The following is an 11,623-nucleotide window of genomic DNA, read 5'->3' on the forward strand; positions in this document are numbered from 1 at the left end:
CGCCGAGCACGCGGGCTGGGCCCAGTGGCTGAGCCGGACCCGTGAGGGCGCCCCGGGTGGTCTGGCGCGGCCGGTACCCGAAGCGCTTTCTGGGTCCCTGTGGGCGTGATAGATAGTGAGCTTCCCGTCCATGGAGGTGTGCAAGTGGAGTCTGCGCCGGGATCGCTCGGGCTGGTGAGGCGGGACTCCGCGCTGGGCTCACGCCCCTTTCCAGCGTGGAGACCTGCTCCTCGCGCCTCAGCTGCGGATGCTGGGGGACGGGGGGCGGCGGCAGGGGACGGTTGGGGAGGTAGGAGAGGGAGTGGTTACAGGGCCCCCTATTCATCGTAGGGACAAAGCCGAGCGGATCCCAGGCGATGTCAGCCTGCAGGTGTGTGGCCGCAGTGAGCGCGCCTCCAGGTGTGCAGCGGGATGGAGGATAAAAGAAGAGATGGGAAGAGCAGCTGTGCTGGAGGAATGGGGTCTGAGCCTAGAGGAGATGCCCCGGCACCTGTGGGAGGCAGGTGTGGGAGGCTTGGAGCTAGGAGCGCATGAGTATGAGACAGCATGAGCGCGGCGTGTATGTGTGTGCCACCGTGAGGAGAGCTTAGAAAGAAGGGGGACCAAGAGCGAGTAGTTGCCACCCTCAGAGAGCAAAGGGGTGGAGAGAGAAAGGGAAGGGAGGAAATGTGTGCTCAGGAGAAAAGAAAGTCCGTGTAAGAGAGAGCGGCAGAGGCAGGAGAGGAGGGACTGTCACCGTGTGTGTGACAGCCTGTGTGTGTCCCAAAGGCTGCACTCTCCCTTAAGCCAGGCTTTGAGGCACCAGTCACAGGGCCAGAACCCACTCAGAACAGAGCTGAGGTATCCAGCCAGCTCAGGCAGGGATGGGAGCATGAACGGTGTGTCCGCCCAGCATGAGTCCTGGTACTGGTCTGAGGAGGAGGGAGGCCTGGTCAGGCTAGGACCCTCTGTCCAGCCATGCCAGCTCTGCCCTGGCCAGCCTTGTCTGGTGCTGACTATGGAAGCAGAAGGAGACTGGATGGGTGGGGTAGAGTGAATGGGAAACACCACAGTCTGGAGGCCCTGCCTCTTCCCCAGCCCCTCTTTGTCTCCTAGAACTTGGGGCAGAGGCAGGAATCACCACTGGTTGGGGAATGAGAGAGATCTGGGTTTGAATCAAGTGACCCTGTGTGAGTACTCTTGTGCCTCAGAACCTCACCTACCCCATCTGAAATGGGTAGGGAGGGTAACAGTTGTTCACTGCTGGGCATTGAGGACTAAAGGAGGTGATGCCAGGCACACTGGAGACACTCTGTGACCTGTAGCTGCCACTTTGACGCTTGTGCAGGCTCAGTGCAGGGGCTGGGGACTAGCCTGGGGTGGGGTCTGAGCTGGGCTGTTGTCTGTCACTCTGCAGACACTCAGGGAGCATTTGGGGTTGCCTTCGATGTGTTTATCCCTAGGCTGCCGTCAGCAAGGCCAAGAGAGCTCTGTAAATATTTATCCATCCCAGTTCACAGCTTTCAGGGTTGATGAAAGCCCCACAGTCTAGCGGAACCAAGCTGCTTTCCCTCCTGGAGCCAACAGAGAAGGGGTGGGAAGGCGAAGATTAGGCAGAAGCATGGGGGAGAAGATAAACCTGCCTGCCAACTGGCGGTGTGACTTGGGCAGGTTGCTAGACCTCTCTGAGCCTCAGATGGGCATGATGATGTATAGAACAGTGTAGTGACGCTCCCCTGTCTTCCTATCAGGGTCACCTCTCACTCACAGCAGAAGGCATAGCTGTGATTAATTATCCCCATTGGACCAATAGCAAACTAAGGCCTAGAGAGGGATACAACTAGCCTAGCCTCAGCCAGTGGTTTCCTAGTCTGGGGCCGTCCCTTATCACCCCTCTACCAGGTGTCTCCCATTTTCTGGATTGGAAGTTTTTGTTTGTTTGTTTGGCAGCTGGCCAGTACGGGGATCCAAACCCTTGTCCTTGGGGTTATCAGCACTACCAAGTGAGCTAACTTGCCATCCCTGGATTGGAAGTTGACCCAGGGGCTGACCTCAAGTCTCTTACCTCTTCCAGGAGAGTAGATCAGCCGAGAAACTCCTTGAGTGTGTCTGAGGCTGTGGTTTGGTGCCTGCCAGACCAGAGGAGGGTGGGGCTGAGTGAGTTAGACACCTACCACAGGGCAGGCCAAGGGAGTATACTGGCCAAGGAGGAGGGAATGCATTTTAGAAGCAGAAACACTTCTCAGGAATGTGGGTTTTGGAGAGAAGCCAAGAGCTGGGGAGGGGTGGGGGGGTAGAGTGCAGGCATGAGCTGGAGTCATGAGCTCCGGGTCTAGGCCCAGCTCTTGCCTGACTTGCTGTGTGACTCTGGGCAAAGTCCTTGACCTCTCTGGGCTCTTTTTCATCCCCTGGGAAATGGTGTGATGGCTGGCTGCTCCCCAAACTCACCAGGGCTGAAGATGAAGTGAGGGGTGGTCTGTGCCCACCACCCTACCTCTCTGAATCCAGTCTGCCTGGGAGGACCAAGCACACCCATTTTAGCAATGAGCAAGCTGCTTCATGCCAGGCCTTGCAGATAGGGCATCTGGCCCCAGGCCAGAAAGGACTCCCAAAGAGGAAGGGTGGGAGGTCAGCGAGGCAGAGAAAATGTGTCCCATCACAGTAATGGGGAAACTGAGGCCAAGAGCTTTTAAACGATGGGCTCCAAAAAAAAAAAAAAAGAAAAATTCCCCCTGGCTGGAGGCATCTATTCTAGTACCTCCTGCTCACTCACTCACTCTCCAACATCAATGAATGTGAATGTGACATGGACAAGAAGCAAGACTTTCCAGGAGACTCTGCAGAACGTACTTTTCTTCTTTGGACCTGAAAGCTCTCTTCTAGCTGAGACTTTGTTTTACCATTTAAAGTCCGCAGATTTGGGGGGAGAACTGGAAGTGACAAGAGTGGTGGGAAGCCACAGAGAATTTGGCAAGAGCAGATTCCCAAGTGCGGGAGGGGAGGGACTACTGGGGCAAGGAGAGGGGCCAGGTAGGAGGCACTGCTCTGTGCCAGAAGCTGCGGCGGGCATTACAGAAGGATGTCGTTTAGCCCTTTGCTGTGGCAACATCCCCATTTGACAGATGGGGAAGATGAGGCTAAGAGAAGACAGTGACTTGTCCAGGGTCACTGGCATAGAACTTGGTCTTCTGAACCTCAGAGCTTGGCTCTTGCTGCGCTGAGAGTGCCATGATCCAGGGGTCTGGATGTCAATTTGGTGCCCCATGGGGGAAGGAAAGAAAGGACAGCGGCGGGCATAGGGTGTGTTCACCCATGATCCACCCTCCATGGCTGGCTGCACCTGGTGTCACTGGGGGGGGGCAGAGAAGAGGGGAGATTTCTGGCCACAGGCATAACCACGGCTGGCAGGCTGGGCTCTGGGCTGTTTGGGGCTCCTAGGGGAAGACATAGCTTTGCTCTTCCCAGGGAGGGTCCTCATATCCCTGCCAGGGTTGGGGGAAGGAATCTTTTTCCTGTGGGTCAAGAGGGTAGTGTGACAAGGAGGAGGGGGCAGACCTTTGTGACTCGTCACACAGACGTGAGATCCACATCTTCAAGGTCCATGAGCCTGCTGGCAAAGTGCCTAGGAAGTAGCAGGTGCTTAAGTATCTCCCATTCCTTCTTGCTGTCACCAAGGTGAGGCCAGTGTGGGTCCCTCCTCCAGGGGAGAGATGACTCAACCCGTAAAGAGCAGGTCAGAGGTAGCAGGGAGGGGTGGGCTATGAGCACAGACAGGGTGCTATCTGCCACCTGTTAACCTGAGCAAAGTGCTTAACTTCTCTGGGCTCCATTTCCTCATCTGAGAAATGGGGATGGTGACAGTGGAGTTGGTGAGAGCTTCCATCAGGGGCTAAGAGCATGTCTATGGAGCTGTTGTCACCGGCCACAGTGATAAGTACTTATTAACAGTAAGCCCAGAATCAGCTGGAACCCAAAACCCGTGAGGCTGTGCTCTGCCAGGTCTGAAACTGGGGGAAGACTGGTTCAGGGCCTCACACCCCAAGTAGCTCCATAGCCCTCATGTTCAGAAGGCCCCTTCAAGGTGGGGTGTTCTTGGGAGTTCAAGTCCTCACCTCTGGGATCAGAGGCTTGGAGGGCTGGGCTGCTGATCAGAGCCCTGGGGCGCCTGGAGCCTGGGAGAGCTGCCAGAGGCTGAGGGCGAGGGCGGGGCCTGAGCAGTCCTGCTTCTGCCCCAAATATTGCTGTGGGGAGGCTGTAGCCACCCACACCAGACAGGCCCAGGCCAGACAGGTACCAAGTCGCTCTGCAAACAGCAAGGCCCCATCCCTCTCCTCCAGCACAGGAAGGACACTTGGCTTTTGGGCAGTGTCCCAAGCCAGGCCTTAGCCTTCAGGCTGGGACACAGGGTCCTCATCTGGCCCCACCATGCTCTTGCTGCATGACCTCAGAGGGTCTCCTAACCTCTCTGAGCTTCTACTTTTCTCATGCATGAAAACTGTGACTTCTGCCCTGGGGACTTGCAGAGGGTGGTAGGATCAACTCAGGTCAGAAATGCCAACTGCAATCCTGGGGCATAGGCATCTGGTAACTGGTTGCCCCCATCCTCCCCTCATGAAGGGGGCAGGCAGATCACAGACCTAGTTCCCACTGTGCACCTGGCCTTGGCAGGGTGGGACCAAAACTGCCTGTTAGAAGTCGGACCTGTTACCCGGTGCCCTTCTGAGGTGTCGGGCCTGTGCTAAGTGCTCTACACAGGTGCCCTTGTCTCATCCTCAGATCAACACCGTGGGGAGGTACTGTCATCCCCATTTGTCAAGGCCACACTGCAGTGCTGCAGCCCCTCCACACTGGGGGGTGTCCTGGGCAGGACAGAGCCTGCTCACATACCAGGGAGTGCAGAGTGGGAGTAACCCAGGTGTGAGCTCAGTGGACATGGGAAGGGAAATGGAAACAGGTTTGCTAGGGGTAGGGCAGTGTGGGGAGCAGGAGGAGCTTGGCTGATGTTTCCTTGAAGGCTTTTTGGGGTCCAGTCCTGGGTATGTGTGAGAGTACAGTCAGGGGCTCATGGCCTCGTAGTCCCAGTGCACCCCCATCCAGACCTCACTGTCCTGAGTGCCTAGAGTAGGTGGCAGGCAGCCCAGGGCCCTCCAGGAGGGGGTGGGAGGCAGCAGGACACTTTGGAACAAAGTGTCAGGAAACCAGTCAGCCCAGTGCCAGAGGGCTCTGCTGTGTGCCCCTTCCCTCCCCACTAGTTTGCCCAGAGACACAGTGGGCTGGGGTTGCCCATGGGTGTGCTGACAGGCCACACCTCTAGCCATGGGCCATGAGGGACCAAGGCCTGACTAGGCCCTCCCGTCCTCTCTCCTGCCCAGGATGTCCACCACCACCAGCCTCTGAGGAGGGGGGCACAGCCCTGGCATGCAGCTCTGCCCAGCAGCCTGGCACCTGCCCCTGCCGCCCAGGAGGCCTCCCGGCCTGCCACTGCCCCCAGACCTCCCCGCTGTGGCGTGCCCGACCCACCTGATGGGATGAATGCCCATAACCGTCAGAAGCGGTTCGTGCTTTCGGGTGGGCGCTGGGAGAAGACGGACCTCACCTACAGGTAGGGTTGGGGTCATGGGGCAAGACTCCAGAGTTCAACCTGTGTGGCCATTTGTGAGCCTGCCACCCTTATATCTGCTTCCTGAGACACATGCCGGGGCCATATCTTGGAGGCAAATAGAGCTGTGTGCCTGCTGACCCCCAAGCCACTGACCAACACCCTGAACCCAACTTAGACACACACACAGATACCCTCCCAGAGCAGAGCGGCAGTGCCTCTGTCTTCACCTGAAGAGGCTCAGCACATGCCTTAGGACAATGTTCTGTCACCTAGACAGCCTTTACTGGGGATCTGGAAGGGCCCCACCCTGGACTCTCTGGTGAATGAGGCAGACACAGCTGGTCATCTCAGGGAGATAGGCGTTAGCCACATCATAGTTCAAATCTACCATCACAACTTGGGCTTCATGCAGGTGGAAACAGTGGTGAGCAGAGATGGATAACAGCAGACTCCTCACTGGGTGCCCTGGGCACCCCTGGGCAGCTGATGCAGAAGCTGAGGCTTACACATCCTGCGGGCAGGGATTCAGCCTGGGAGAGAACGGTCTCGTGTCAAAGGGCATTGGAGCTGAGATTACAGGGGACCTCAGGAATTTCCTGGGTGGGGAACTGGGAACCAAGAGGGGGCTCAAGAGGCCAAGGTCTCCCCACAGTAAGCAGCACTATCAGGTCTGGAACATGGGTCTCGGGACTCCTGATCCTGTGTTCTTTCCACACAATGCAGGCACTTGTATATGCCCAAGTATACACAAACCCACACAAAGATGTGTGCCCATGTGGCCAGGGAGACTGGTGGGCTGCACTTGAGGCTCAGAGCACACTTGGCCCATATCTTAAGTGCACATACCCACTGAGCATTGAGGGGCAATTCCTGGCCCTTCAGCCATCAGGAGCTGTCCTTGCCCTGAAGCCCAGACCCCTGCTCCTTCCCCCAGGATTCTCCGGTTCCCATGGCAGCTGGTTCGGGAGCAAGTACGGCAGACAGTGGCAGAGGCCTTACAGGTGTGGAGTGAAGTGACACCGCTCACCTTCACTGAGGTGCATGAGGGCCACGCTGACATCATGATCGACTTTACCAGGTGAACCAGCGGCCTGGGACCTCTCTGGGAACAAGCCCCACCTGTTAGCAGCCACTGACTCTGCCCCCACCTACCTGCAGATACTGGCATGGGGACAACCTGCCGTTTGATGGGCCTGGGGGCATCCTGGCCCATGCCTTCTTCCCCAAGACTCACCGAGAAGGGGACGTCCACTTCGACTATGATGAGACCTGGACTGTCGGGAACAACCAGGGTATGGGCTGGGGACCCATTTCCCAAATGGGGCAACTGAAGATCGTAGAGAATGGGGTTTGGCCAAGGTTCCTGAGCTGCAGTCTGGAGCTTGGGTGTCTTGCAGCAGGAGGTTTGGGAATTGCTGACCCACCTCCCCTTTCCAGGCACAGACCTGCTGCAGGTGGCAGCCCACGAATTTGGCCATGTGCTGGGGCTGCAGCACACGACAGCAGCCAAGGCCCTCATGTCCCCTTTTTACACCTTCCGATACCCACTGAGCCTTAGCCCAGATGACCGCAGGGGCATTCAGCACCTCTATGGCCGGCCCCAGCCGGCCCCCACCTCTGGGGCCTCAGCCCCGGGCCCCCAGGCTGGGGTGGACACCAACGAGATTGCACCACTAGAGGTGAGGCCCTGCTCCCAGCACTGCCCCCCAACCCCGCCCTGCTGGCCTCTGTGGCTCCAGCATGGACTCTTTTCCGGTCCTTTTCTCCCATCCCAGCCGGAAGCCCCACCAGATGCCTGTGAGGCCTCCTTCGATGCGGTTTCTACCATCCGAGGTGAACTCTTCTTCTTCAAGGCCGGCTTCGTGTGGCGGCTGCGAGGGGGCCAGCTGCAGCCCGGCTACCCTGCGCTGGCCTCTCGCCACTGGCAGGGACTGCCCAGCCCTGTGGATGCAGCCTTTGAGGATGCCCAGGGCCACATCTGGTTCTTCCAAGGTCAGTGGGTGTTGAGGGTCAACTGAAGAGACTTCTCAGAGCTAGGAGTGTCATGGCCAAGGGTAAATACAGACAGACAAATCCCCAGAGACACAATGGGCAGAGAGAGGGTGCCCCAAAGGCTTGGGGCCAGGGGACAGTGTGGTTCCCAGAGAAGGCGGCTCTTTGAGATTGGAGTAGCATAGGTGTCCCACAGCAGGTTCTGCGTTGGTACAGTCAACCCTCAAAGCCACCCCATGGGGCGGGGTTCCAGGTGAGGCCTCTGGGGCTCTGAGACAGCAAAGTGACTCACCTGAGGGTGCAGCTTGGAAAAGGCAGAGCAGGGAATTGATCCAGGTCTGGTGACCCTGGAGCCTGTGTTTTCAACTTTCAGCTGGCAAAGATGAGAGCCTGGAGCATTCCAGGTGACAGGGACTTCATAAACAAAGGTGCAGCACAGGAAACCTTTGTGTGGGTCCTGGGGCAGCCAGGGGCCTGCTGCAGCAGGGGCAGGGGCCCAGGGAGTAATCAGCAGGCATTTGTCACAGCCAGCCAAATGCCAGAAGGAACGGGAGCCCAGGCAGCCCTCTACTGATTAGCATAACCTCACCCACTCGGTACCTTACAGAGCCTTCTCCTCTCCAGCTTACCCCAGCGGGCTCCAACTTCCCTCTAGGGGTGGGGGTGCTGAGCAGGCGTGCATGTTTTATGGGCAAGGAAACAGGCTGGGAGAGTCCATGGTGGTGGCTGAGCAGGCCCACAGTGGCTGGGCACAGTAGTGGTGGCTCAGCAGCTCTTTGCAGCCTCCCCTCTCCGGCAGGCGCTCAATACTGGATGTACGACGGTGGGAAGCCAGTCCTGGGCCCTGCACCCCTCTCTGAGCTGGGCCTGGTGGGGTCCCCAATCCATGCTGCCTTGGTCTGGGGTCCCGAGAAGAACAAGATCTACTTCTTTCGAGGCGGGGACTACTGGCGTTTCCACCCCAGCACCCAGCGTGTGGACAGTCCCGTGCCCCGCCGGGCCACTGATTGGCGAGGTGTGCCCTCTGAGATTGACGCGGCCTTCCAGGATGCTGATGGTATGTGGTGGGCGGGGTGGCTGGTGGGAGGTGGGTGCAGCAGCAGCATCTTCCATCCGGTGATGGCTGGGCCTCCTCATGCCCACTTCTGGAGGCCCAGCTCTTCAACACAGGCCCTTTGTCAGCACCACTTGCCCTCTACCTGGTGGCTGGGTAGTGCTGTACCCTGTGTTGCAGATGAGGAGACTGAGGCAGAGGTCCCTCAGTCACAGCCAATGAAATAACTACTGTATACTGAGGGCCAATGATGCTCCAGGCATAGCTCCAAGTTCTTTACATGTCTTATGCGATTCTCAGAACATCCCTCTGACATAACACCTGTTATAAACCTAGTTTCCAGCAGGGCAAACAGAGGATCAGGCAATGAGGTCCCTAACTGGGGCCACCTAGGTGGACAGTGGCAGAGCCAAGCCTCCCACCCAGGCAGTCCCTTCTCCTAACCACAGAACCACCCAGCCTCCTGCAAGTGCAAAGGACTAGAGCCAGGTCGGGGATCCCAGTCCAGTGCTCACTCCCCTGACAGCACTCTTTGCTTCTGTGCTCTCTCACATTGGGACCTGATGAGGGAACTGTCCTGGGGTGGTTTCTGAGACTCCAGGATGCCCCTTTGTAGTCTGGCTGGTGGGTGCAGGAGTAGGGACTTGCTTTTCTGAGAGGTAAGAGTTGAGCTTCTGAAGCTTCAGGTATCTGTCAGGCTGGATGTTACAGGGACCAGACCCTGGGGCAGGCAGAAGGCTTCCCTGGAGGGAAGAGAGGTTCTGGAAGGCCCGCCCTGGAGCTGCAGTTTTCAAGAAATTCAGAGGTGGCCAAGACCCGCCCTCTGTGCCCTCTCCCTGTGCCTGTCCCTGGGCACAGTCTGACGGGCTGGTGCGGGGCCCAATGCCCACTTGCCCAGGCCTGACCCTCTCTCCTCAGGCTATGCCTACTTCCTGCGGGGCCGCCTCTACTGGAAGTTTGACCCTGTGAAGGTGAAGGCCCTGGAGGGCTTCCCCCGTCTCGTGGGCCCCGACTTCTTTGGCTGTGCCGAGCCTGCCAACACTTTCCGCTGAGAATGGCTTGGATACCCTCAGGGGGCGCTGACCCCTGCCAGACCACTGATATCAGGCTAGAGACCCACAGCCACCTTTGTGGCCCTGGGCACTAGGCACGGACAGAGCCCCTGTCTCCTCGGGGGTGGAGTATGGGTGCAACCACCATGACAACTGCAGGGAAGGCCATGCGGGTCGTGGTCACCTGCCAGCAACTGTCTCAGACTGGACAGGGATGCTTTGGCATTACTAAGAGTGAGGATAGTCTCAGACTGGCTTTACCCCACCTGTACAGGTCATGGTCAAGTCTGGCTGCCCTCGGTCTACATCCCTGTCTCTCAGGGTAGGACCTCGGCAGGGCTGGGGAGGGGGTGCTTCCTGCTAGAGACCCCAGGCCCTGGAGGCCTCAACATACCTCAATCCTGTCCTGGGCCGGATCCTCCTGAAGCCCTCATGCCAGCACTGGTATTCTCCAAAGCCATGTAAATGTGTGTACAGTGTGTATAAACCTTTTTTTTTTTTTTTTTTTACTGAGGACTGTCATTAAACAGTTGTTTTCTACCTGCCTGCCTGGTCTCTCTTTGTGACTGTGCAGCCAGGATGGGGAGGCCTGGCTAGGGTCTGGCCGTGTCCTGGGAGCCAGGGTCACCCCACCAAGCCTCTGGTCCTGGGAGCTGGGCACTGTGCTCTTTCTGCTCCATTCTGCCACACCTCACTGGACACCTGCAGTGGCTTCCTAACTGGTTCCTTGCTGCTCCACTTGCCCCTTGAGCCTATCCTCCAGAGTGGTGGTCATTTGGTCTGATGATGCCACGCCCCAGCCCCTATCCTAGAATACTTTGGTTTCCCACTGCTGTGAGGACTCAGAACAAAACTCATACTTACCATGGCCCTTCCTACCTCTCTGGCCTATCCTTGCCCTGTCTTCCAGCCCCAAATGTCTTCTTCATACTAGCACCTATCACAGCTGCAATCTTATTAGACTGAATCGTATGAAATTGTCAGTAGTGGGCCATTTTTTACTTATTGCTTTGTTCAACCAGATACATGACTGCTTTCATTAGTGTCGGTTCCTGCTCTGGGCTGGGAGCGCCACAGGCTGTCTGGTTTTGCTCACCATCACAGGGCTGGGCTTGTCGTAGGCAAAGAACTCAGAGTTAAGTAAGGAATGGAGGTGTCCCTCCCCTCCAACGCTCATGTGATGCACCAGCCAAACCAAATACCACCTGGGCCTTTGAATGCTGCCAAGCCCCAGAGCCTCTGCTCATGCCAAGCCCCACACAGTGTTGTCATTCTGCCCATCCCCTTATCTGCAGGAACAGCTGTGGGCTCCGAACTGGGATATCTGTTCCTAGGAGCCCTCCTATCTGCTCAGCTGCACTGTTTTCAGGTTGNCTCATGTGATGCACCAGCCAAACCAAATACCACCTGGGCCTTTGAATGCTGCCAAGCCCCACACAGTGTTGTCATTCTGCCCATCCCCATATCTGCAGGAACAGCTGTGGGCTCGGAACTGGGATATCTGTTCCTAGGAGCCCTCCTATCTGCTCAGCTGCACTGTTTTCAGGTTGGGGAAACTGATGCGCCAGCCTGGGGTCACAAAGCATGGCCAGACTACTCAGGCTTCCTGATGTAGCTCTGTCCTCTTCCCCGCCTTCAGGCCTCACTTCCTTTCTCCTCCCCTGGACTGAGTTCCACTCCTAGCTGTGAGACTGGGAAAGCCACTGCTGGAGTCAGGGCCTCAGCAGTTATTGTCCGCGAGCAACTTTTCCACAGTACCATGTCTTGGGAGGAAAGGAAACTAGTCGTGGCTCCTTTAAGGGGTCCGCGGAGGCGCGCCCGGTCTTTTGTTTAGACGGCGGCGACGCGCGCGTCAGCGTCCACCCCCCGCGCATGCGCACTAAGGGCGGCCTGGTCGTCGTCCGCGGCGGTGGCTGAGGAGCCTGGCGGTAGTGTGAGCACCCG

At 57.6% G+C, this 11,623-nt stretch overlaps 1 protein-coding gene across 1 annotated transcript; it reads left to right on the forward strand.

The window, feature by feature from the left end:
* The first annotated feature begins 130 nt into the window (after window positions 1-130).
* On the forward strand, window positions 131-10,219 carry MMP11 (matrix metallopeptidase 11 (stromelysin 3)). The gene is made up of 9 exons (XM_008568601.1): window positions 131-174; window positions 331-503; window positions 5,326-5,581; window positions 6,516-6,659; window positions 6,740-6,873; window positions 7,019-7,260; window positions 7,357-7,573; window positions 8,373-8,630; window positions 9,546-10,219. The coding sequence occupies exons 1-9, from the start codon at window positions 131-133 to the stop codon at window positions 9,677-9,679; spliced, it is 1,602 nt and encodes a 533-aa protein (XP_008566823.1). The 3' UTR covers window positions 9,680-10,219.
* The last annotated feature ends 1,404 nt before the right edge of the window (window positions 10,220-11,623 follow it).

This window comes from Galeopterus variegatus, unplaced genomic scaffold (assembly GCF_000696425.1).
Source record: "Galeopterus variegatus unplaced genomic scaffold, G_variegatus-3.0.2 Scaffold424, whole genome shotgun sequence".
Lineage (NCBI taxonomy): Eukaryota > Metazoa > Chordata > Mammalia > Dermoptera > Cynocephalidae > Galeopterus > Galeopterus variegatus.